Consider the following 27796-nt stretch of genomic DNA (forward strand, 5'->3'; position numbering starts at 1 on the left):
TCATGTGTAATAGTGATGTGAATAAATGCTTGGTTGCTAAGTCTGCTGATGACAAAGACACATAGGAGAGCAAGTTATAAAGAGGACATAACCTAACCATTTATAGACTCCCTTTACAGACTCCTTAACTGAGGGGCAGAAATTTGACAGGTGAACGCTAATGTGCAAAAATTTGAACATATTAAATTGGTCAAGATAGAATAGAATAGCAGCAAAACTTTAAATGAAAAAAGATTGCAGAATATCAATGAAAGATCTAGGTGCCTTTGTACTTGTACCACAAAAAGGTTAATATCCAGATGCAGCAATAATTAGGAAGACAAATGAGGTAGGGAAGGTAAATTTGAATATTAAATACTTACCTCGTGAATCAGCAGGAGCAGAAGTGGATGCAGGAACTGCTGGATAAGGGAACTAATATATTCGGGCAGTGGTTAAACCCAAAACACTACACTTGTAGTGTCTGCCACCCAACCTCCACCTCTAACCAAAAAAAGCTCTGCATGGAGGGTTGATAAGGAAAGGTTGTTTTTGTAAATCTCTTTTGGCAACTTAGAGCAGTTGCATGCTTCTCTTGCAGGATGTGGGAGGTAAGGGTCACCAATGGTGCCCATGCTGGCATCATCTGTGAGAAGTGCACCCAACTCCAGCTCCTCACAGACTGTGTTTGGGAGGTGGAGCTGGATGAACTTTGGATCATATGGGAGGCACTGAGGGGGTGATAGAGAGGCATTATAGGGAGATAGTGAAACCTAAGTTACAGGATAGACATAGCTGGGTGACCATCAGGAGAGGAAAAGGGAATAGGCAATCAGTGCAGGAATCTCCTACGGCCCTTCCCCTCACTAATAAATATACCACTTTGGTACTGTTGGTGGGGCGACCTACTAGGATGAAGCCACAGCAATCAGATCTCTGGCAATGAGCCTGGCTCTGTGGTTCAGAAGGCAAGAGGGGAGAATTGGAAAAAGTTAGTGAAAGGAGTTTTAATGGTTAGAGGAACAGACAGGAGATTCTGTGGTCGTGAACAAGACTTCCGGATGGTATGTTACCTCCGAGCTGCCAGGGTCAAGGATGTCTCGCGTCAAGTCTACACGATTCTTAAGGGGGAAGAGTGAGCAGCCAGAAATCATGGCACACATCGGTACCAATAACATAGCTAGGAAAAGGGATTAGAGATTAGATTAAATACAGGCCCTTCGGCCCAACAAGTCCACACCGACCCGCCGAAGCGCAATCCACCCAGACCCCATTCTCCTACATTTACCCCTACACCGAACACTACGGGCAATATAGCTCAGCCAATTCACCTAACCTGCACATTTTTCTTTTGGACTGTGGGAGGAAACCGGAGCACCTGGAGGAAACCCACACAGACACGGGGAGAATGTGCAAACTCAACACAGTCAGTCGCCTGAGGCAGGAATTGAACCTGGATCTCTGGCGCTATGAGGCAGCAGTGCTAACCACTGTGCCACCGTGCAGCACATGAGGACCTGAAAAATGTACAGAGAGTTAGGTTGGACTAAAAGGTAGGACGAGCACTGGAGTAATCTCAGGCTTGCTACTGGTGCCACGAGCTAGTGAGGCTAGATACAGAGAATACCTGCAGCTGAAAATATGGCTGCAGAGCTGGTGTAGGAGGGAGGCCTTCAGATATGTGGACCATTGGGATACCTTCTGGGGAAGGTGGAACCTGTACAAAGAGGACAGGTTGCACTTGAACTGGAATGGTACCAATATCCTAGGCAGGAGGTTTGCTAGAGCTCTTCAGGAGGGTTTAAACTAGCTTGGCAGGGGGATAGGAACAAGAGCTACAGGTCAGAGGATGGGGTAGCCGGTGAACAAGCAGGTACACAGTGCAGAGAATCCGTGAGGAAGGATAGACAGTTGATAGGGCAAAGTTGCAGTCAGTGTGATGAATTGAAGTGTGTCTATTTTAACATAAGAAGTGTCAGGAATAAGGATGGACTTAAAGAGCATGGATCAATACTTGGAGCTACAATGTTGTGGCCATTACATAGACTTGGATATCACAGGGACAGGAATGGTTGTTGGATATTCCAGGGTTTAGATGTTTCAGAAGGAATAGAGGGGGAGGTAAAAGAGGTGGGGGAGTGGCATTGCTAATCGATAGTTTAATAGCTGCAGAAAGGGAGGTTGTCGAGGAGGGCCGGTCTACTGAGTCATTATGGGTGGAAGTCAGAAAGGAGAAGTCATTTGATTGAGAGTTTTCCATAGACCCCACCAATAACAACAGAGATACAAAGGAGCAGATTGGGAGGCAGAGTTTGGAAAGGTGCAGAAGTAATTGGATTGTTGTCACGGGAGACTTCAACTTCCCTAATATTGATAGGAACCTCCTTCCTGCAAATAGTTTGGATGGAGAAGACTTTGTGAGGTGTGTCCAGGAAAGATTCCTGACTCAGTATGTAGATAGGCTGACTAGAGGGGAGGCCATATTAGATTTGGTGCTTTGTAACGAACCAGGTCAGGTGTCACATCTCTTGGTGGGAGAGCATTTCGGTGATAGTGATCACCACTCCCTGACCTTTACCATAGTCATGGAGAGGAATAGGAGCTGATGGTTTGGGAGAGCATTGAATTGGAGGAAGGGGAATTACAATGATATTAGGCAGGAACTGTGGAACATAAATTGGGAACAGATATTCTCAGGGAAATGCACAACAGAAATGTGGAGATTGTTTAGGGAGCACTTGCGGTGACTGGAAGTCATGGGGCATGGAATATAGGTTGAGCCTACTGAGGCTAGGTTGAAAGAACCTTGGAGATGTGGAACATTTAGTCAAGAGGAAGAAGCAGCTTACTTAAGGTGGAGGTAGCAAGGGCTTTACAAGGTTAAAAGGTAGCTAGGAAGGAACTGAAGAATGGACTTAGGAGGCCTGGAAGAGGGCATGAGAAAGTCTTGGCGGATAGGATAAAGGAAAACACCAAGGTGTTCTACACTTACGTGAGGAAAAAAAAAAGAGGATGGCCAGAGTGAGGGTAGGGCCAATCAAGGATATTGGAGGGAACTTATTCCTGGAGTCAGAGGAGATAGGGATGGTCCTGAATGAATACTTGGTTCAGCATTCACTGGTGATAGGAAACTTGTCGTTTATAAGGACAGTGTGAAACAGGCTGATACGCTGGAACTGATTGATGTTAGGAAGGAGGCTGTGCTCGAAGTTTTGAAAAACATGAGGATAGCTAAGTCTTCTGGGCCAGGTGGGATATACCCAAGGTTACTACAGGAAGCGATAGAAGAGATTGCTACAGCTTTGGTGATGATCTTTGCATCCTCACTGTCCACTGGAGTAGTACCAGATGATTGGAGGGTGGCAACTGTTGTTCAAGAAAGGGAAGAGGGATAACCCTGGGAATTACAGACCAGTTCAGTCTTACGTCGGTAGTGGGCAAATTATTGAAGATGATTCTGAAGGACAGGATTTATGATTATTTTGAAAAGTAAAGATAGATTAGAGATAGTTAGCATGGCTTTGTGAGGGGCAGGTCATACCTCACAAAACTTATTGAATTCTTTGAGGAATTGACAAAACACATTGTTGAAGTTGGAGCAGTGGATGTGGTGTACATGGATTTTAGCAAGGCTTTGATAAGGTTCCCTATGGCAGACACATTCAGAAAGTCAGGAGGCATGGAATACGGGGGAACCTCGATTATCCAAATACCAATTATCCGAAAATCGGATTATCTAAAGGAGAGCTCGTGGTCCCAATGGAAACATTACATTAAAGACATGTTTCCAACAGTAACTGCGTCTTTTGTTACAATGACTACACAGCACTGTCTCCAAATGACTGATCTCCAACCCTGTCTCTCTCCACACACTTTCCCAGAGGGGTGTATTCTAAATTCCACCCCCTGCCCCTCCACTTCCCAGGAATAATCTCTCCAATATTGTCCTGTGCAGGGTAAACGTGGAACCTGTCAAAACTTTGTCGTAAGAAGTTGTGTGTGGGGCTGGGGCTAGGACTGAGTCTGTGCGTTATTTGGATACTTACCTCACAAAGGCAGTTGCAGCAGCAGCAGTAATCTTGTTGTTGGTGTACAGTCCAGCTGTCCCAGACAGGGGCTGGGGGTGGGGGTGGGGGGGTGACAGGGGCTTGCGCACTTTGTGCTAGGTGGCAGGGTTAGACAGAGTTTTGGTGGGTTGGCCCAAATCGAGTGCAGGGGCGTGGTTGGACCAGGTTGGGTTGGTGGCGTTGGACCTGGTTGGGGGCGGGGTTGGACAGGGGACGGTGACGGGAGCAGGGCCTTGCATGCTGTGTGCTGCTGCTAGTCTCCTGAACAGGGACCAGACTTTAAAAATTCCAAGCCCCAGAGGAAAGGCACTTAATCGATTTTCCAAATAATCAATTTCCGAACCAAATAGTGTCCGCTCATCTCATTCGGATAATCGAGGTTCCACTGTACAAGGAGATTTGATGACCTGTATACAGAATTGGCTGGCCCATAGAAGACAGAGGGTGGTAGCAGATGGACAGTAATCAGCCTGGAGCTCGGTAACCAGTGGTGTTCCACAGGGATGGGTTCTGGGACTTCGGCTCTTTGTGATTTTAATAAATGAGGAAGTGGACACATGGGTTACTAAGTTTGCTGATGCCATGGGTTACTAAGTTTGCTGATGCCACAAAGGTTGGTAGAGTTGTGAATAGCTGTTGTAGGTTGCAACCGGACACTGACAGGGTGCATAGCACGCTGAGAAGTGGTAGATGGAGTTCAGCCGAGAAAAATGAGAAAGAATTGAATCACTTTGGAAGGTCAAATTTGTACACAGATTACATTGTTAAAAGCAGGATTCTTGGCAACGTGGAGGAACAGAGAGATCTTGGAGTCCATGTCCAGAGATCCCTCAAAGTTGCCACCCAAACTGTTAAAAGGCGTATGATGTGTTGGCTTTCATTAGCAGGGAACTGAATTTAAGAGCTACGCGATTATACTGCAGCTCTATAAAACCCTGGTTAGACCACATTGGAATATTGTGTTCAGTTCTGGTCATCTCATTATAGGAAGGACATGGAAGGTTTAGCCAGTACACAGAGGAGATTTACCAGGATGCTGCCTGAACTGGATGGCATGTGTTATGAAGAAAGCTTGGGCTTTTCTCATTGGAGCAAAGGTGGAGCAGAGGCTGAGAGGTGACTTGATAGAGGTGTACAGGATGATGAAAGTCAGAGTGGATAGCCAAAGACCTTTTCCCAGGGCAAAAGGGAATATTCGTTGTCTCCAGGAATAGTGCCAGAAGACTGGAGGATAGCAAATGTGGTTCCCTTGTTCAAGAAGGGGAGTAGGGATAACCCTAGTAACTATAAGCCGGTGAGTCTTACCTCTGTTGTGGGCAAAGTCTTAGAGAGAATTGTAAGGGATAGGATTTATGAACATCTGGATAGGAATAATGTGATCAAGGATAGTCAGCATGGTTTTGTGAAGGGCCAGTCATGCCTCACAAACTTTATTGAGTTCTTTGAGAAGGTGACTAAGGAGGTGGACGAGGGTAAAGCGGTAGATGTGGTCTATATGGATTTTAGTAAGGCGTTTGATAAGGTTCCCCATGGTAGGCTACTGCAAAAAATACGGAGGTATGGCATTGAGGGGGAGTTGGAGGTTTGGATTAGGAATTGGCTGGCTGGAAGAAGACAGAGGGTAGTAGTTGATGGTAAAGGTTCATCTTGGAGTGCAGTTACCAGCGGTGTTCTGCAAGGATCGGTTTTGGGACCATTGCTGTTTGTCATCTTTATAAATGACCTGGAGGAGGGGTTAGAAGGTTGGGTGAGCAAGTTTGCGGATGATACGAAAGTCGGTGGAGTTGTTGACAGTGAGGAAGGATGTGGCAGGTTACAGCGGGATATAGACAAGCTGCAGAGCTGAGCAGAACGGTTGCAAATGGAGTTCAATGTCGCTAAGTGTGAAGTGATTCACTTTGGTAAGAGTAACAAGATGGGGTACTGGGCTAATGGTCGGATACTTGGTAGTGTGGATGAGCAGAGGGATCTTGGTGTCCATGTACACAGATCTCTGAAAGTTGCCACCCAGGTAAATAGAGCTGGGAAGAAGGTATATGGCGTACTGGCTTTTATTGGTAGAGGAATTGAGTTCCGGAGTCCCGAGGTCATGTTGCAGTTATATAAGACTCTGTGTGCAGTTTTGGTCGCCATACGATAGGGAGGATGTGGAGGCACTGGAACGGGTGACTTGATAGAGGTGTACAAGATGATTAGGGTTGACCATGACCATGTGGGCAGCACGGTGGCACTGTGGGCAGCACGGTGGCACAGTGGTTAGCACTGCTGCCTCACAGCGCCTGAGACCTGGGTTCAGTTCCCGACTCAGGCGACTAACTGTGTGGAGTTTGCACGTTCTCCCCGTGTCTGCGTGGGTTTCCTCCGGGTGCTCCGGTTTCCTCCCACAGTCCAAAGATGTGCAGGTCAGGTGAATTGGCCATGCTAAATTGCCCGTAGTGTTAGGTAAGGGGTAAATGTAGGGGTATGGGTGGGTTGCGCTTCGGCGGGTCGGTGTGGACTTGTTGGGCCGAAGGGCCTGTTTCCACACTGTAAGTAATCTAATCTAATCAAAAAAAAACCTTTTTCCACGTATGGAATCAGATATTACGAGGGGGCATAGCTTTAAATTAAGGGGTGGTAGGTATAGGACAGATGTTAGGGGTAGATTCTTTACTCAGCGAGTCGTGAGTTCATGGAATGCCCTGCCAGTAGCAGTGGCAGACTCTCCCTCTTTATGGGCATTTAAACGGGCATTGGATAGGCATATGGAGGAAAGTAGGCTAGTGTAGGTTAGGTGGGTTTGGATCGGCGCAACATCGAGGGCCGAAGGGCCTGTACTGCGCTGTACTTTTCTATGTTCTATAAAAATGGCTATCACAAGGGGGCCTAATTTTAGGCGATTGGAGGAAGGTTTAGGGGAGATGTCAGAGGTAGGTTCTTTACTCAGAATGGTGGGTACAAGGTACATACTGCCACTGATGATAGTAGAGTCAGATACATTGGGAACATTCAAGCGACTCTTGGCTTGGCACATGGATAATTGTAAAATGTTGGGTATGTAGGTTAGTTTGATCTTAGAGCAGGATAAAAGGTCGCCACAAAATTAAGGGCCGAAGGACCTGTACTGTGTTGTACTGTTCTACATTTTATATGTTCTATGAAATGTTACTTATTGCAAAGGGAATGGAATACAGAGGAACTGCGATTATCCGAACGCCAATTATCTGAATTTCGGATTAAGTGAACAAGTTTGCAAGGTCCTGATGCTCAACTAAATGTATTATCTGGCATTCAATTATCTGGCATTCCATTATCCGAAGAAAATACTCACCACCTGTGTCATTTGGATACTCAAGCTTCCTCTATAAAAACGTCACTACCTATTCTCGAGGTGAGTCCACCTCTAGGATATTGTGTACAAATGAGTAATGTGGTATATGAATTTCAGTGCCAATGAAACATATGTCCTTTGGGACATACAAAGGTTGGCAAATCATATCAAATAACATATTACTTTGGATGTTCAGAACAAGCAGCGATTGACAACTAAGTCAGTCCACATTGTCAAAGCTCTAAACACAGTGGTCAATCTTAGATGCATTTCCACAAGTGGATAACATGTGCTAAATAATCCTGAGTATGTGTAGAGTAATGCTGATAACCAATTTAAGCTAGTTAGTTATGCTTGCAGTGTGGTGTAGTGAGGACTATGTAGGATAGTTCTTTGAACGTCATTCTTTGTGTACAGAAAGAACATATATATGCACATCACTGGTTTAACAAAGAAAACTGGCAACAGTTATTCCCGGATTGGTTTTTCTGAACAATGTATTGATCAGAGTTAATCTGCCTGGATTAAATAAAGTTTGGCAGTTAACTGTTAGTCAGTATGAACTGATACATTCTCTGACAACACCTGTAGTAATTTGAGTCCAGCTGCCAATCAATGAGCACACTCTCTCACAGTAAATGTTTATTCCATTTGGTATTTCTTGTAAATTGTTCTTAAGAGTGCAAGAGAAAAAGCTTCATCAAAATTTGTCTTTTATCAACGACGTCCAAGTTCTATACTAATGAATGGCCATTAACAAAGAAAACAATAATAATTGCATTAGAAACAGTTCAGGCAAGATTCACTTCATAGATGAAGGTGTTGTTATAGGAGGGAATAGTAGAGTTTAAGTAATCTTATTAGAGTCATAGTCATAGAGATGTACAGCATGGAAACAGACCCATCGGTCCAACCCGTCCATGCCGACCTGATATCCCAATCCAATCTAGTCCCACCTGCCAGCACCTGGCCCATATCCCTCCAAACCCTTCCTATTCATATACCTATCCAAACGTCTCTTAAATGTTGCAATTGTACCAGCCTCCACCACATCCTCTGGCAGCTCATTCCATACACGCACCACCCTCTGTGTGATAAAGTTGACCCTTATTTCTCTTTTATATCTTTCCCCTCTCACCCTAAACTATGCCCTCTAGTTCTGGACTCCCTGACCCCAGGGAAAAGACTTTGCCTATTTGTCCTATCCATGCCCCTCATAATTTTGTAAACCTCTATAAAGTCTCCAGGGAAAACAGCTCCCAACCCCTGTACACAATACTCTGACCAATAAAGGAAAGCATACCAAACACCTTCTTCACTATCCTATCTACCTGTGACTCCACTTTCAAGGAGCTATGAACCTGCATTCCAAGGTTTCTCTGTTCAACAACACGCCCTAGGACCTTACCATTAAGTTTATAAGTCCTGCTAAGATTTGCTTTCTCAAAATGCAGCATCTCGCATTTATCCGAATTAAACTCCATCTGCCACTTCTCAGCTCATCTGGTCCAGATCCTGTTTTAATCTGAGGTAACCCTCTTCGCTGTCCACTACACCTCCAATTTTGGTGTCATCTGCAAACTTAGTAACTGTACCTCTTATGCTCACATTCAAATCATTTATGTAAATGACAAAAAGTAGAGGACACAGCACTGATCCTTGTGGCACTCCACAGGTCACAGGCCTCCAGTCTGAAAAACAACTCTCCATCACCACCCTCTGTCTTCTACCCTTGATCCAAGTGGCTACTTCCCTGTATTCCATGAGATCTAACCTTGCTAATTAGTCTCTTTTTGGGAACTTTGTTGAACTCCTTACTGAAGTCCATATAGATTAAATCTATTGAAACATTTAAGATTCTGAGTAGACTTGACAGGGTGAATGCTGAAAGGATATTTCCCCTTATTGGACAGACTAGAAGCCTGAGACAAAATGTTAAAGTTAAAGACGTTAGAGATGGTGAGAAGTATCTTCTTGGAATTTACTTCTCCAAAGAACATATAAGGTGAGGTCACAGAATGACAGAATAGAATAGAATCCCTACACTGCAGAAAGAGGTCATTTGGCCCATCATATCTGCATTGATCCTCCAAAGAGCAACCATCCAGGCTCACACCTCCATCTTATCCTTGTAACCCCACATTTGTCATGATTAATTCACTTGGTTTGCATATCCCTAGACAGTATGGGGCAATTTAGTATGGCCAATCCACCTAACCTGCACATTTTGGATGAGGCTGCTCCAGGAAGTAAGAAACGAGGTTGCTAAACCACCGGAGTCATACCGGAAGATTGGAGGGAGGTGAATGTTGTTCCTCTTTTCAAGAAGGATAAAGGGAAATCCCTGGCAATTACAGACCAGTCAGTCTTACATCTGTGGTCAGCAAGGTTTTGGAAAGAATACTGAGGGATAGGATTTATGACTATTTGGAAAAGCATAGTATGATTAAAGGCAGTCAGCATGGCTTTGAGAGGAACAGGTCACAACTCACAGATCTTTTTGATGTCTTTGAGGAGGTGACAAGACAGGTAGACAAAAGTTGAACAGCGGATGTGGTGTATATAGACTTCAGGAAGGCATTTGATAAGGTTCCCCATGGTAGGCTCATTCATAAAGCCAGGAGGTATGGGATACAGGGAAATTTGACTACCTGGATTCAGAATTGGTTGGCTGACAGAAGGCAGAGAGTGGTTGTAGATGCAAAGTATTCTGCCTGGATTTCAGTGTTGAGTGATGTTCAGCAGGCCTCTGTTCTTTGGCCTTTGGTCTTTGTAGTTTTTATAAATGGCTTGGATGAGGAGGTTGACAGGTGGGTTAGTAAATTTGCAGATGACACAAAGGTTGGAGGTGCCATTGATACTATCAAGGACTACTGCAGGCTGCAGCGTGACATAGACAGGATGCAAAGAAATGGCAGATGGCGTTCAACCTGGATAAATGCGAAGTGATGCATTTTGGAAGGTTGAATTTGGATGCTGAATATAGGATTAAAGACAGGATTCTTGGCAGTGTGGAGGAACAGAGGGATCTTGGAGTTCAAGTACACAGATCCCTCAATGTTGTCACCCAAGTGGATAGGGTTGTCAAAAAAGCATATGGAACTTTTGCTTTCGTTGACAGGGGGATTGAGTTTAAGAGCCGCGCGTTTTGCTACAGCTCTACAAGTCCCTGGGGAGACAACATTTGGAATTTGTGTCCAGTTCTGGTCGCCCTACTATAGGAAAGATACAGAGGCTTTGGAGAGGGTGCAAAGAAGGTTTACCTGGACTGGAGGGCTTGCCTTATGAAACAGGTTGACTAAGCTTGGACTTTTCTCTCTGGAGAGAAAGAGGAAGAGGTGACCTGATCGAGGTATACAAAGTAATGAGAGGCATGGATAGAGTCAATAGCCAGAGATGTTTCCCCGGGTATGATTGACTGGCACAAGGGGTCATAGTTTTAAGATATTAGGAGAAAGGTATAGCGGGGACATCAGAGGAAGGTTCTTTACGCAAAGAGTTGTGAATGCATGGAATGCGTTGCTTCCACCACCACCGCTGGCAAAGTCAATAAGAACATTTAAGTGACTCCTGGACATGCACACGGACAGCAATGAATTGAGGGGGGCCTAGGTTAAGTTATTTTATTTTATATTAGGATTAATCCTCGGCACAACATCAATGACCAAAAGGCCTGTTCTGTGCTTTACTTCATGTTCTATGGGAGGAAACGGGAGAACCAGCAGAAACCCATGCAGACATGGGGAGATAGAAGAGTAGGAGCTGAATCTGCGTTCAGATTAGCTATGAACTTCCCAAATGCAGAGCAAGTTCGAAAGATCAAATGGTCTGCCTCTTCTCTGCTGAGTAAGAACTGTAGAATTTCTTAGTTCTAGTAGTACTTTCAGCTACCTCAATCTGAGTTCAATAGTGGTGTGTTTTTCGTGGTTTGTCTTTGTTTAAATATATTTTTATTGAAAAATAGATTTTTAATATTACAACAAATACAAAAAAATACAATTCAAAATAATAGTAATCCAGTTCAACAAAACAAAACACTAACTCACGAATATTGAGAGCGTCAATTTTCATGTATTCATATGTTCCAAGCTTCCCCCCTCCGAATATTAGACTCGTAAAATAAGGGACTACTTACGATGCCAAATAAAAGAGCTGAACTAGTCGTTCAGTCTCCTGAATGTTTACTTATTGAAAATCAGGTGGAGCATTTAAGTAGGGTACAACAAACTGGGGAGATTATTCATCTTAATAAGCGCTATCTGACCCAACCATGAGGCCAGGAGCACCTTCTACCTTTGATGGCCTTGCTTGATTTTGTTGAATAATTGAACAAAATTAACTTTAAACAATCGATCGAGAACTGGAGTGATGAATATGCCCAAATACATAAAACCCCACTGTGATCACTTAAATAGGAATCCAGATTCGCCCTCAAGATCTAGTATCTTCATAAGACCATAGGCATAGCCTCTGATTTTGCAAAATTAATCTTGTACCCTGGAGGTGGTGCCAAACGACTAATGTACTGTAACAGTTGAGGCACCAAAACGCCTGGATTTGATTTGAAAATGTACATCATCCCCGTAAAACGAAACCTTATGTAATTGTGACTCCGCTTCTGGAGCAATACATTGGGATCCCTATGAATGGCCTCCGCCAATGGTTCAATCATCAATCTAAAAAGCAATGGCGAAAGGGGTCAGCCCTATCAGCTGCCCCTAACAATACTAAAATTGTTTGATCGTATCCTGTTGGTGATGACTGCAGGGTCACTGTAGAGAATCTTCACCCATCTTATTAAGGCTTCACCCAAGCCAAACTGCTCTAGAGTATAACTTGGTCAAATGCCTTCTCTGCATCTAGAGAAATCACCAATCCCTGTATTGGCTGTTGTTGACATGCTTGACTTATATTGAGCAGCCTTCTAACATTATTGGAGGATCTGCGACCCTTTATGAAACCCGGCTGACCCTCTTTAACAATAGAAGATAACAAAGTTTCCAGCCTTAGTGTAAGAGTCTTAGAAAGGATTTTAAAGTCTACATTTAAGAGTGAAATGGGCCTGTAAGAAGCTCAGTCCTCCAGGACCTTCTTCTTTTAAAGAATAAGCGAAATATTGGCCTCTCAGAGATGGCGGGAGACGATCATGACTGTATGTGTCATTGAACATGTTGAGTATCAGGCCTGACAAGTTGCTCATAAAATTAGCTGGGAAGTCCATCAGGCCCGGGTGCCTTTCCACTCAGAAGCTTCTTCACAGCCTCCTGCATTTCTTGCTCTGATAAGGGGGCATTGAGAAAAGACTCTTGTTTGGGGGTCACACCGGAGAGCTCCAGATCCGTGAAAACGGACTCCATCTTGGTCCACCCCTCGTCATAACCCTCAGATGGGTATAATTCAGAATAAAATCTGAAATAATCAGGTTTATGAATCTTTTTGGATTCACGTGTTAGCTTCCCAGCCCCTTCCCTAATCAAAGTAACGACTTGAGGGGGGCACTTTATTTTTCCTGGCAAGATACGCTCGGTACTTGCCCAGTTTGTCACCATGCTCATACAACCTTTGTTTTGCGAAAGTAAGCTCCTTCTTTGCCATCTGCATTAGCACGGAATTCAATGCAGACCATACCTCCTTAATCCTCTGTAGCTTGGCCAAAGAGGGCTTCTCAAAGTAAGCCTTTTCTGTGCTTCAAGGAGACGTTATTGCTTGCCCTTCTGCACTTCCTGCTGGCAGAGTAGGAGATAACTAAACCCCTGGCTTAGGCTTTGGCAGTTTCCCAAAGGACAGACGGGCTACTAACTGAGCCTAAATTAATGTCTAGGAACACACTAAATTCCTTACACAAGTACTCCACAAACTTATTATCTTTAAGAATAAAGGAATCCATTCGTCAGTGCCTTGAGCCCACTATAGCTTCCTTAATCTTAACCATCAGGTGCACTGGTTGGAGATGGTAATATTAGCAATTGTACAAGATGCCACCAAGTCCAGGGTTGCCATGAGGGTGAGAGAAAAAAAAAATCAATACTCGTGTGATATGTGTGGATTGGAAAAAAATGTAAAATCCCTGCCTGTAGGGTGGAGACATCTCAGACATCCACCAATCCTAACTCCACACGCAGATCCATAAATTGATAAGTTTGTACAGAGGGTATCGAGTGGCCTTTGGGCAACCTGCTTACTGTGGGACCCAAAAGACAATTAAAATCTCCCCCTATAATGATATGCCAAGACTCAAAACTGATAAATTTAGAGAATATATCTACTAGAAATTTGAGGGGATGGGGTGGAGGGCAGTAAACATTTAGAATGCCATATTCGTTCCCGTTTATCAGGGCTTTGAGAATTACAAACCTCCAGTTTGTGTCTTTAACACACTCCAGTAATTTAAATGGGAGATGCCTCCAAACCAATATAGCCAATCCTCCTACTTCTGTAATTAAAAGATGATAAGTAAACCCGATCAAAGCCATTCTGCTGTAGTTTCAAATGCTCCCTATCATCCAAGTATGTCTCCTGTGATAAAGCAATATCCTCCTTTTCCTTTCTAAGACTTGAGAGTACCTTTTTCCTCTTAATTGGTGAGTCACTCAAATCAAGTTATTAGCCATAACTTTGTGTAGTAACAGTTAGATTCCAGAGACGAGGAACTCAAACCACAAATCGCTGAGCCTTAGTGTCACAAGATCCATCGAACTTGAAAAAAACTACATAAATTAAACCCACCACAGTTAACAAGCCTACAAAGCTATCAAAGACTATAAACAACAACAAAAAAAAAGAAAACTAACATAAAGCACCGATGGCGCTGAATAGGGAACTCACCCCTTGCCCAAAGGGGGCATCTAAAACCCAACTTCCTATCCCACTGCCAAAATAGGAGCCAGGGCAGTTAAATACCTGAACTGGGCATAAACTGTCTGTAAGTAGGTATATAGTCATCCCAACCATTTTCCTTCCTTCTAGCTAGAGTCGCACCACAAACAAGAGCAGCAAAGAAAGAAAATACACCATGGAGTAACAGCATGAACAAAGGAATTTTGAAAAAAATACAAGTACTCCACCCATCCTTTGATATAACTTAACTTAAAAATTGAATGTAATGTAATGAATGTAAACATTCTAGCCACCCCCCCCCCCCGCCTAGTTTAGACCAGATTATTACCAATAAACGATAGGAAAGAAAGCCCTCGGCCTCACTCTCTCGGCGGAGCAGGTAACGACTGTCTGGTGGTGTTTATTGAAGTCGCGGGTATAGTCCAGTTAGTGTTTTTTAACAGTTAAAATTTAAAGTTTTTTTAAGCGCCTAGCGGACCCGGAAGCTGGTGTCGCGCTAGGTTACCTGGGAAGGGTTTTTTTTCTTATATAAGCGCGCATCTCCAAGCCCTCGGCCTCACTCTCTCGGCGGAGCAGGTAACCGCTGTCTGGTGGTGCTTATTGAAGTCGCGGGTATAGTCCAGTTAGTGTTTTTTAACAGTTAAAATTTAAAGTTTTTTTAAGCGCCTAGCGGACCCGGAAGCTGGTGTCGCGCTAGGTTACCTGGGAAGGGTTTTTTCTTATATAAGCGCGCAGGTGCGGAACCCGAGGCACTACAGGGGTAGAGCCTCCCGCCCGCCCTCCTCCTCTAACCTAATAATAAGACCAGTTGTGGTAAGCAGGTAAGTGCTGCATTTTGCTTGTTTGTTTCTTTAGATCTAGTTTTTAAAGTTTATCTTTTAGAGGGATGGCAGCGAAGGCAGTGCAATGTTCATCTTGCAACATGTATGAGGTGAGGGAAGCCATTAGCGTCCCTGCTGATTACACTTGCAAGAAGTGCACCCATCTCCAGCTCCTCCAAGACCGTGTTAGGGAACTGGAGCTGGAGTTGGATGAACTCCGGATCATTCGGGAGGCAGAGGTGGTCATAGATCAGAGCTTTAGGGAAGTAGTTACTCCGAAAGTTATAGAGAGATGGGTGACAGTGAGGGGGAGTGGGAGGAAGCAGCCAGTGCAGGGACCCCCTGCGGTCATTCCCCTCAAGAACAAGTATACCGTTTTGGATACTTGTGGGGGGGGGGGGGATGACTTAGCAGGGGTAAGCAACGAGGTTCAGGCCTCTGGCACGGAGCCTGGCCCCGTTGCTCAGAAGGGAAGGGTGGAGAAAGGTAGAGCGATAGTTCTTGGGGACTCAATAGTGAGGGGCACAGATAGGCGGTTTTGTGGGGGCGACAGAGACTCACGATTGGTATGTTGCCTCCCAGGTGCAAGGGTACGTGATGTCTCTGATCGTGTTTTCCGGGTCCTTAAGGGGGAGGGGGAGCAGCCCCAGATCATGGTCCACGTTGGCACCAACGACATAGGTAGGAAGAGGGGTGAGGATGTCAGGCAGGCTTTCAGGGAGCTAGGTTGGAAGCTCAGAGCTGTTGTCTCTGGTTTGTTACCCGTGCCACGTGGGTTGCAGCGTGGGTTGGTACCTGGGACTTCGATGTTGTGGCCATTAGAGAGACGTGGGTAGAACAGGGGCAGGAATGGCTGTTGCAGGTTCCAGGGTTTAAATGTTTTAGCAGGGTCAGAGATGGGGGTAAAAGAGGGGGTGGTGTGGCATTGCTTGTCAAGGATAGTATTACAGCGGTGGAAAGGACGATGGAGGAAGACTTGCCATGTGAGGTAGTTTGGGCTGAGGTTAGAAATAGGAAAGGTGAGGTCACCCTGTTAGGAGTTTTCTACAGGCCTCCCAATAGTCCGAGAGAAGTAGAGGAAAGTATTGCGAGGATGATTCAGGAGAAGAGTGAAAGTAGCAGGGTGGTTGTTATGGGGGACTTTAACTTCCCAGATATTGACTGGGAAAGCTATAGCTCGAGTTCGTTAGATGGGTCGGTGTTTGTCCAATGTGTGCAGGAGGGTTTCCTGACACAATATGTAGACAGGCCAACAAGAGGTGAGGCTACACTGGATTTGGTTCTAGGTAATGAACCAGGCCAGGTGTAAGACTTGGACGTAGGTGAGCACTTCGGGGACAGTGACCACAACTCGGTGACTTTTACTTTAGTGATGGAGAGGGATAAGTGTGCACTGCAGGGCAAGAGTTATAGCTGGGGGCAGGGAAATTATGATGCGGTGAGGCATGACTTAGGATGCGTGGATTGGAAAAATAGGCTTCAAGGGAAGAACACAAATGATATGTGGAGATTGTTCAAGGAACAGCTATTGGGTGTCCTTGATAAGTATGTACCAGTCAGGCAGGGAGTAAAGGGTCTTGTGAGGGAGCCTTGGTTTAATAAGGAATTGGAATCCCTTGTGAAAGGGAAGAGGGCTGCCTATGTAAAGATGAGGCGTGAAGGTTCAGTTGGGGCGATTGAGAGTTATAAGGTAGCCAGGAAGGATCTAAAGAGAGAGCTAAGAGCAGCGAGAAGGGGACATGAAAAGTCTTTAGTTGGTAGGATTAGGGAAAACCCAAAGGCTTTCTATAGGTATGTCAGGAATAAAAGGATGACTAGGGTAGGAATAGGTCCAGTCAAGGATAGTAGTGGGAAGTTGTGCGTGGAGGCGGAGGAGATTGGAGAGACAGAGGAGATTGGAGAGACACTAAATCAATACTTTTCGTCAGTATTCACTCAGGAACAGGACACTATTGCTGATGTGAATATTGAGTCACAAGTGATTAGAATGGATGGCCTTGAGGTATGTAGGGAAGAGGTCTGGGGAAAACTGGAAAGGATGAAAATAGATAAGTCCCCTGGGCCTGATGGCATTTATCCTAGGATCCTCTGGGAAGCTAGGGAGGAGATAGCAGAGCCATTGGCCTTGATTTTTATGTCGTCATTGTCTACGGGAATAGTGCCAGAAGACTGGAAGATAGCGAATGTGGTCCCCTTGTTCAAGAAGGGGAGTAGGGATAGCCGAGTAACTATAGGCCAGTGAGTCTCACTTCTGTTGTGGGCAAAGTCTTAGAGAGAATTGTAAGGGATAGGATTTATGAACATCTGGATAGGAATAATGTGATCAAGGATAGTCAGCATGGTTTTGTGAAGGGCAGGTCGTGCCTCACAAACCTTATTGAATTCTTTGAGAAGGTGACTAAGGAGGTGGACGAGGGTAAAGCAGTAGATGTGGTGTATATGGATTTTAGCAAGGCATTCGATAAGGTACCCCATGGTAGGCTAATGCAAAAACTACGGAGGTATGGCATTGAGGGTGCATTAGAGGTTTGGATTAGGAATTGGCTGGCTGGAAGGAGACAGAGGGTAGTAGTTGATGGAATAGGTTCATCTTGGAGTGCAGTTACTAGTGGTGTTCCACAAGGATCTGTTTTGGGACCATTGCTGTTTGTCATCTTTATAAATGATCTAGAGGAGAGGCTTGAGAGCTGGGTGAGCAAGTTTGCGGATGACTTGAAAGTCGGTGGAGTTGTGGACAGCGAAGAAGGATGTGGCAGGTTACAGCGGGATATAGATAAGTTGCAGAGCTGGGCAGAAAGGTGGCAAATGGAGTTCAATGTAGCTAAGTGTGAAGTCATTCACTTTGGTAGTAGTAACAAGAAGATGGATTACTGGGCTAATGGTAGGCTACTTGGTAGTGTGGATGAGCAGAGGGATCTTGGTGTCCATGTGCACAGATCTCTGAAAGTTGCCACCCAGGTAAATAGTGCTGTGAAGAAGGCATATGGTGTACTGGCTTTTATTGGTAGAGGAATTGAGTTCCAGAGTCCTGAGGTCATGTTGCAGTTGTATAAGACTCTGGTGCGGCCTCATCTGGAGTATTGTGTGCAGTTTTGGTCGCCATACTATAGGAAGGATGTGGAGGTATTCGAACGAGTGCAGAGGTGGTTTACCAGGATGTTGCTGGCATGGTAGGAAGATTGTATGAGGAAAGGCTGAGGCACTTGGGGCTGTTCTCATTGGAGAAAAGAAGGTTTAGGGGAGATTTGATAGAGGTGTACAAGATGATTAGGGGTTTAGATAGGGTAGACACTGAGAACCTTTTTCTGTTAATGGAGTCAGCTGTTACTAGGGGACACAGCTTTAAATTAAGGGGTGGTAGGTATAGGACAGATGTTAGGGGCAGATTCTTTACTCAGCGGGTTGAGAGTTCATGGAATGCCCTGCCAGTAGCAGTGGTGAAATGTCATTTAAGCGGGCATTGGGTAAGCATATGGAGGTTATTGGGCTAGTGTAGGTTAGGTAGACTTTGGTCGGCGCAACATCGAGGGCTGAAGGGCCTGTACTGCGCTGTATTTTTCTATGTTCTATGTTCTAAAGCTCTGACTGGACTTGCTCTTTTTTTAAAAAGAAAAGTAGAGACACACCAAAATAACACTACTATTTGTACATACTAAATTGTTCAGATTAAGTTAATTTGTCTCTTGTTTTCTCCGACATGTCAAAGAAATGTACAGATCCATCTAAGATGATCTGAAGCACCAGCGGTCAGTCTTTTTTTGAAGCCACCATAGGAATCTCTTTTCTGGATCACTGTTGCAGAGAAATCCTGGAAGAACATGATCTTAGAGCCCTCGTAAACTAAGGCCTTCATAATCTCCCCCTGGATTCTGGAAGTTTCCACAATTCTCTCCTTTTCTCCATAGTGATGAAACCGCATCAAGATAGGACAAGGACATTGATGCAGACCTGACCTCTGTTTTGTGACCCAGTGAGCCCTCTCAATCTTCAAGTTTCTCATTCCTACCTGCAAGTTAAGGAATTTCGGCAAACAGTCCTCAATAAATTCCACTGGTCACTCACCTTTCTTACCCTCCAGGAGATCGACAATGTGAATATTTTTCTCCTGTTCCTGTTCTAAAGGTCATCAACCTAGCCAAGCAAATTATGGACCTGTGTCTCCAGGGCCTGGATCCTATCCTTGGAAGAACCAGTATCAGCCTCCACCACTGTGACTCTGCATTCTACCTCATCTGTCCTTTTCCCCAGACCTCCTAGTTGCCTTTCAGGGATAGAGATCAGGGCCAACTTCTCCTCTATCTGCTTCCCCAACATCTCGCAATATTTCACGAGCTCTTTTACCAGGACTTGGAAGGAAATAGAGTCTGAGGATCCTGTAGGCTAGGCCGCAGGCCCGGCCTCGGATGCACCTGCTCCTTCTTCGGCATCTCTAGATGTGGTGCAGAGCTCTGCAACACGATCTTTCTAGATTGCTGCCATCTTGGATCCTCTTAGTGGTGTGTTAAAATTTTTTTAAAATATGTTTCCAATTCAGTTATGTCAAGATTAACTATTGTTTCTGTTCTAAAATTTCTATGAAATCTGGAAATAAAGCAGTGGTCAGAGTGATCTTGTGTGAATGGAGGTTCAACTCTAAGGTTTCCTGATACAATGTAAGCTTCGGTCCTCCCAATCGCTGATTTCTTCCATCCTTTTAAGAACTGGTCTCTCCTCTAATTCTTCGTTCGCACACATCTCTGGACTTGCTTCCAATGGCCCTAAGCTCTGAAATCCCTCCCCAAACCTCACCATCAGTATCCCTCAATCTTTTTAATACATCTCAAGATGTTGTGGAAAGGTGTTAAATCTACTTGCGATTAATCATTTCTCCTAATAAATTCTCGGTGTTGGGATATTTGTTATGTTAACTGTACTTGATAAAAATATTGAAATGGTTCTGTGTATCTAATTGTGACAAAAAGCTTGAAGATTGACTTGAACAGTGAACAGAAAATCCTCATAATAAACTAAGAGAAAACAGATAATTTAAAAGTATCCTAAATGCAATCTGTCAATCTTTGCATCTCAGACAATTAAAATTGCCCTTAAACTCTGCAATTTTAAAAACTATTAATACTGCAAATAATGTGACAATGCATTGAAATTTCTTACACAAAAAGGATGTCTGAAAGCAGGTGATACCTGTTGTACTCGAAGAGATTCTAGCTCTCGTTCCAGCCGAATGCGTAGCCTCCGTTCCATCTGCTCCCGCTTTTCACAGGCTGCTTGCAGCTGCGTTAAGGCCTGTTGCAGTCGCTCTACCCTGTCCACATACACTTGTTTCTTCCTCAACTGTCAACAGAAAGCAAACATCAACATCATGGTGGCGCTAGAAATGAGTTTGCTTTTCAGGCCAGAACATGTTAAAAGTCTTTGGAAAAGTACACCACATACAGCACTCAATCTGATTTTGTCTCCTCCATATTTAAGCTATGGCACTTGGTGTCAGGGTGTTCTGATATCAAGTTAAGTGTAAAAAATCTGAAAACTGGTTGCAGAATCTTGTGGAAACAATAGGCATCTCAGCCGCTGACTGGAGAACTGGCAAAACTCCCATGTTGTCTCTTTAATGCCTGCCACATTATGGGCAAATTGTGCATTTAACGTGGCAGCGGGAGGCTGATTCCCCAGGATCAAAGAGCCACAATAGCAGAGGTACAACCCACTGAGAGTTTTTGTTCTCAGCAACATTACCAGGGAGGAGGTGTTTATTGCTGATATTACTCTTTCCCAAAGTCTGATCAATAAGGTGCACAGGTGGAAGGAATTAGTAGTGGTGGTTGGTGGCTGGGGCAGAATGGGTGAGTGTTGAAATGTAGAATTTGAGAGCGAGGAGGGTGCATGGGAATGTCACGTTCAAGAGCATTAGGGCTCGTAGCAGGCTATCCCCTCCAAATTGCCTGGTTCTTCAGACAAGATCACCTCTGAATGAATGGACAATGAAATAATTCCAGAGGCCAGTGTTCCATAATCAAGTCATCCTTTATACATGGAGAGTCCTTGACACTGACCCAGCTTCCTCAGAGCCACCTTTGAAACTCCTGTTCATATCTGTCAGTCAGTCCTCTTTGACTGGACGAGGTAACAGCCCCAATCAGGGAACACTTATTCTGAGGTCTACCTGGCTGACTTCACTACAACCACTACATCCTTCCCCCTCTGACTTCAAGGATGTAGCCCAGTTTTTTTTGTATCTTCTTCTGTGGCGTTTTAGCACTGAGTTAGGTTCCTCCAAGTCCGCCTCTGATACAGATGGCTTGTAATGCACAGTAAGTCGCGGCTTGTTCCCAGAGCATTTCAGAAGAAATTAATTATCCTCTTCAGACAGCAAGGTCTGCCGTGTCGATCTCAGATTCAGAGGTATCTTCAATGGAGATGGAGAGAGGATGGACAGGGAGAACCCATGGGTTCCAGCACAGTCAGATGGTGGTCGAGGAGCCAGGGACATTTTGTTCCTACACTATTTGTGAGTTTGCAGCTTTTATATGGTTCACATACTTGTTCAGCGCCATCACACCTACCTGAACTTCATAAGTCACTGGACCTGACCTTACGTCGACCATGCCTTTTACCCACGGTTCCTGTATCAAACTGTCTCTCTCACTTAGTTTTGTGTCTGACACTGAACAGCATCATGAGTGCCAATCTCACCCTCCAGATCCAGGAAGAACAGGTTTAACCTGGCTCAGAGTCCAGACCATCATGGAAGCCAAGCTTTCATCCATGGACTCTATTTACACAGCTTGTTGCCATGGAAAGGCTGGCATCATCAAAGATCCACTGGATCCGGGTAATGCTCTCCTACAACCTCTTCTGTCAGGCAGAAGATACAGAAGCTTGAACACATGCACCAAGTTCGTTAACAGCTTCTTCCTGGCCATTATTAGGCTGATGAATGAACTATCTAACTTCAAATAATGCTGATCCTATTAATGTTGACCTTGTCTTACATACGCCCTGTGTGACATGAATTGTATGTCTACGTCTAATTTTTTTTCGCCCTATGGACTGTATGTCCTTGTTTATAATGAACTGCTCGTAAACAAATCTTTTCACTATACTTAGGTACATGTAATAACATCAAATCTTCTTCACCCCCCCCCCCCCCCCCCCAATTAGCAGCTCTGCTGGAGCTATCCGTGTGGTTGCATTAAGGGTACTTCTACAGTCAAATAGGAACTAGGACAATTTGGTAGCTACTGAAGCTACAGGATGTTTCTTTAAGCTTGCCTTCAAAGTTTGGACTGCTCTTTCTACCTACCCATTGGATGATGGATAATATGGGGCTGTCCTTCTATGTTGAATCCCATTTAACTTCAGGAAATACTCAAATTCCCTGCTGGTGAACGATGGCTGTTTATCTGTGGCCAACAATTTCACAAATCCTCCTATTGCAAAAGATGTGAGCAGGTTTTCTATTGTTGTTCACAATGACTAAGAACCCATGAAAATAACATGTATAGTTGACATGTAACAAAGTCCATTATTTACTCATTCATTCCCATGAATGTGAGGGTGCTGTTGGTGGTAATTTTTGTCCTTAATGGCACTCTGGGCACTGCCCTACAAATGCACCTATGTCTATCCCACAAATGCACCTATGTCTACCCCAGGTTTACATTTATCTAGATGACTTCCACATTTACTGCAACAACGAGGGGGGGCTTTAACTCGGGGGTGGCAACCTAGATCCATGGCAACAAACAGCAACTTATAAGATACTATTTCACTACAGAAGGGCACGTAGTTAACAGCTTGACCAAATGTACAGCAGCCAAAGACTGTGCCACATGGCCCTTAAGGGTCAGTACACCTATAATGATGATGGGAAATATGATTTTACATACTAAACTTGCCCTTGTAGAAATGCTGAATGCAGGAAATCCACAATCAACCTCTAACATGACAAGGCGAAATGGAAGGCTGCCCTTTTGCCACCCCTCCAAATCCATTATCCATCAGTCTTACATCTGTCGTCAGCAAAGTTTGGGAAAGAATTCTGAGGGATAGGATTTATGACTATTTGGCAAAGCATAGTGTGATTAAAGGCAGTCAGCATGGCTTTGTGAGGAGCAGGTCACGCCTCACAAATCTAATTGAGTTCTTTGAGGAGGTGACAAGACAGGTCGATGAAGGTCAAGCAGTGGATGTGGTGCATATGGACTTCAGCAAGGCATTTGATAAGGTTCCCCATGGTAGGCTCATTTATAAAGTCAGGAGGTATGGGATACAGGGAGACTTGGCTATCTGGATTCAGAATTGGTTGGCTGACAGATTGGTTGTAGATGGAAAGTATTCTGCCTGGAGGTCAGTGGAGTGGGGTCCTCTGTTCTTGGGCCTCTGCTCTTTGTAGTTTTAATAAATGACTTGGATGAGGAGCTTAAGGGGTGGATTAGTAAATTTGCAGATGACACAAAGGTTGGAGGTGCCGTCGATAGTATTGAGGGCTATTACAGGCTGCAGCGCGACATAGACAGGATGCAAAGAAATGGAAGATGGCGTTCAACCTGGATAAATGCGAAGTGATGCATTTTGGAAGGTTGCATTTGAATGCTGAATATAGGATTAAAGACAGGATTCTTGGCAGTGTGGAGGAACAGAGTGATCTGGCTGTGCAAGTACATAGATCCCTCAATTTTGCCACCCAAGTGGATAGGGTTGTTAAGAAACCATATGGCATTTTGTCTTTCATTAACTGGAGGATTGAGTTGAAGAGCTGCGAGATTTTGTTGCAGCTCTACAAGTCCCTGGTGAGACCACACTTGGAATATTGTGTCCAGTTCTGGTCACCCTACTATATGAAAGATACAGAGGCTTTGGAGAGGGTGCAAAGATGGATGCTGCCTGAACTGGAGGGCTTACCTTATGAAGAAAGGTTGAATAAGCTCGGACCTTTCTCTCTGGAGAGAAGGAGGAAGAGAGGAGACCTGATCGAGGTATACAAGATAATGAGGGGAATAGGAAGTGCCAATAGCCAGGACAGGATTGACTGGTATGAGAGGTCATAGTTTTAAGATATTAGGACAAAGGTAAAGAGGAGATATCAGAGGTAGATTCTTTACATAGAGAGTTGTGAATGCATTGCCAGTGGTGGTGGAAGCAGAGTCTAATGACTGCTATCCATGTGCATGTCCAGCAATGAGTTGAGGAGTGTGTAGGTTAAGTTATCATATTTTACATTAGGATTAAACCTCGGCACAACATTGTGAGCCAAAGGGCCTGCTCTGTGCTGTACTTTTCTATGTTCTATGAAACTCCAACTGAAGAGGATGGGTAAAATCGTTAAAGACAAACAGGAAGGAAGAGATGAACAGAGGCAATTAGAGGATTGTCCAGACATCCCATCAGCAGGTAGTTAAGTTAAGGTTAAGACTCTACCCACTCAGCCTGGTTTTAACCCGATGTGGAATGGTCCCTATGAGGTTATCATTAGCGATGATATGTGCGCTTGTACTGAAATATGAGGGAAGGTGGTCTGGAAACACTGGTCCCAACTGAAGAAATATGTGGGCACCGACTGAGGATCCTCACTCTCTCTTTCATTTTCAGAGTGATTCATCTCAGAGCTTGTAGTCGTCCTTCGCGATTGTTGCGCATGGATGAGGAGTGCTAGTTGTTGCGCGTGGATCAGGACTGCTGGTTATTGCACGTGGACCAGGAGCGCTGGTTGTTGAACACGGACCAGGAGCGCTGGTTGTTGAACACGGACCAGGAGCGCTGGTTGTTGAACACGGACCAGGAGCGCTGGTTGTTGCACGTGGACCAGGAGAGCTGGTTGTTGCACGTGGACCAGGAGAGCTGGTTGTTGCACGTGGACCAGGAGAGCTGGTTGTTGCACGTGGACCAGGAGAGCTGGTTGTTGCACGTGGACCAGGAGAGCTGGTTGTTGCACGTGGACCAGGAGTGCAGTTTGTTGTACGTGGACCAGGAGTGCAGATTGTTGTGAGTGGGCGATATAGCCTTTGGACCATTGTATAACTTCATTCAATAAATTTTGCAATATTTTGTTGATTTTCACCCTGGTCCTTTGCCTAGTAGTCACTAGAGGGGAGTGTCAATGGAATTGTGTTGACCTAAGATTTTTAAACTTATGAAACAAGCTATTGCTTTAAGAGAACTCAAAACAGAACTTTGAATTTGGTCAAAATTTGCATAGGAACATATCAAATGTCTAGAATGAGCCATAAAGTAAGTTAAGATATATGGGTAAATTTAAAGAAGGAACAAACAACAAGTGGGAATGAATTGAAATGATAATTGAGGTTACCATGCATTTTAGTGAAAAGGAAGTTTAAGTGAGAGAATTAAACTGATAGGTTTCTCTTCGTACTGTTTGTGTCCTCGTCTTTCCTTGGTTAACTTGGTGTTCAAGCCACTACCCGAGGCATCAGGACTTAACGTGCGGAGATAAGTAAAACCTCATAGATCTTTTGACAAGATCAGATGGGAGTCAAGAATGCATGAAAGTCTTGGGATACCGATGTAAATGTACAAAAGTGATTGTTACCTCAGAAGTAATGAACCTGTGTGAATGCCATTCAAAAAAAAGGTTTTTGCATTGAAAAATGGGCCTTAGATATGTACACTGACTTGACAAATGGACTTGTGTGGCTTGGGAAGAACAGAAGACCATAGTTTAAACGATAAGACAGTGACATATAATCTATGGAGAAATTGACTTTAAGAAAGTGATCATGAACTGCAGTGATACAGAGAAAACAAAAATGATACCCCTGTCACCTTGCAGAAATGTCGAGTCCTTGACTATTTACGAGAGTCACAGGGTGGCACCTGTGTTGTTATTGGCCCTGTGTGTTGCATCTATATTCCAGACACTTCGGACAATATAACTGACCTAGCATTCCGCATACACCTGCAGGCTGATAAGATCTGGCAGGAAGGGAAGCAATTTCATGATTATAATCCCCTGGGGTGGCTTGAATGGATATTAGGTGGTTCTTGGTGCTCTTATATTCAGCATGCACTGATTGTTCACATTGTCACTGTAATTGTTTACTGTGTCTTTATGGAACTTTTCAATTCAAGTTGTAAAATCTTAACTGCTCATGTAAGGCAGCTGCTAGTCTTCAATTTGATGTTTCTGTCCGGCATCCCCTACAGGGTGATAGGAACTCACTTGATTGTAAGTGATTTAGAGTCCATGGCCTCCATTGCCTCTGACCACAAGGTGGGGATTGAAGATGGAAAATGAAGGGTTAAAATTAAATTCGTACTGAGCCTTTATTTTTAAACTATAACGTGAGATTTGCTGCAAACAGACCATTGCAGGAGGACCTCTGTGGTCATGGTCTGTGATTGTACAGCAGAGCTGAGACAGCCATAACTTCTGCTCTTTGTTACTAAGTAAAACCGCAAGGTCTTCTGAGCTCAAACGGCATGATCTGTGTCTTGTGGTTCTGTATAAACCTTGATATTTGTCTGTAATCTGTGACAGCCTAGGTCTGACTGCAATGTGGTCAGATGCTTATGGTCTCCAAAGGCCTTTGTTTAATAAATTACTTCTGATTGACTTCTACATTTGTAATGCGGCATTATTGTACCTACAACAAAGTATATTTTTCAAATTTATAATGCTGCTGGTCATCCTTCCTATCAAAATCTGTGTACTTCCTGATGTTAAATGTCACCTGCTACTAGTCTCCCTATGACTCCAGCTAGTCTGCATCTTCTTAGAGTCTATTGCAATCTTCCTCTCAATTCACAATATGTCCAAGCTTTGCCTCATGTGCAAATTTTGAAATTGTCCATGCACACCCAAGTTTAGGTTATTAACATAAACCAAATAAATGCCACCAAGAATGACTTCAGTGTACTCATCCTCAGTTTAAAAAAGCTATTCACTACCATTTTCTGCTTCCTGTCACGTAGTCAACTTTGTACCTGTACTGCACTATCCACACTTACTTCTGGGGCTTTGATTGGTGGTCTATTTTGTGGCATTTTGTCTTAAACCTTTTAAAAGTCTATGTATTGCATTATCCTCAGTAACCAACTCCATATCTCAAAAAAAAGCTCAAGTTAATTAAACAAGATGTACTCTTATATATGCATGCTTTCATTAACTAATCCATATTTATGGAAGTGACTCTTCATTTTGAATTAGATTAACATTGCTAAAGGATTTTCCACCCCCAATATTAAACTCTTCGGCTTTAGATACTAAGCGGAATCTTTATAACCTCACTTGAAACAGAAACACAGAGTTGCAATTCTGATCCTCCAATCCTCTTGAATCATCCCTTTATGTAAGCAGGATTGGAAGATTATGATCAATTCGGTATCTTCAGATGCATTTCATCCATTCCTGGTGACTTATCAGTTTGTGGTTGAGGCAACTTTCCTAATTCCTCTTCTTTATCATTCTATCATTTTTTAGACCAACAGTGTAGCAAGTACCTCCGTTTTCAAAATATCTTGGGTGATAGTTTCTTTCTTGGTAGCTCTGCCTCCAGACATAAATCCCATTTCTGATCCCTCATTTACCCCATTCCTCCTTTAACTATCTCTGAGATGTTTGAAGTCCCTTTTATGTTAGCTTCCAGTCTCTTCTCATTCTCTCTCCTTCCTTCTCATATTTCTTATGTCTACTTACCCTGTGAACTCTCTGTATTCAGTCAGGTTTTCATTTGTTATTATTAATGTACCTCATCTATATCTGAACTGTCTGTTCTTTAAAAGGTAGCCTATTGTAACATTATAGTCTTCATTGGCAACTTCTGATT

At 44.0% G+C, this 27796-nt stretch overlaps 1 protein-coding gene across 3 annotated transcripts in view; it reads right to left on the minus strand.

The window, feature by feature from the left end:
• Positions 1-27796, minus strand: part of amotl1 (angiomotin like 1) — a 244441-nt gene that overhangs the window by 15328 nt on the left and 201317 nt on the right. For all 3 annotated transcript variants that reach the window (XM_060825947.1, XM_060825948.1, XM_060825949.1), the window contains exon 11: positions 20196-20345. In XM_060825947.1, the coding sequence (XP_060681930.1) occupies positions 20196-20345 (150 nt within the window). The remainder of the gene's footprint in view (positions 1-20195; positions 20346-27796) is intronic.

Source organism: Hemiscyllium ocellatum, chromosome 6, assembly GCF_020745735.1.
Source record: "Hemiscyllium ocellatum isolate sHemOce1 chromosome 6, sHemOce1.pat.X.cur, whole genome shotgun sequence".
NCBI lineage: Eukaryota > Metazoa > Chordata > Chondrichthyes > Orectolobiformes > Hemiscylliidae > Hemiscyllium > Hemiscyllium ocellatum.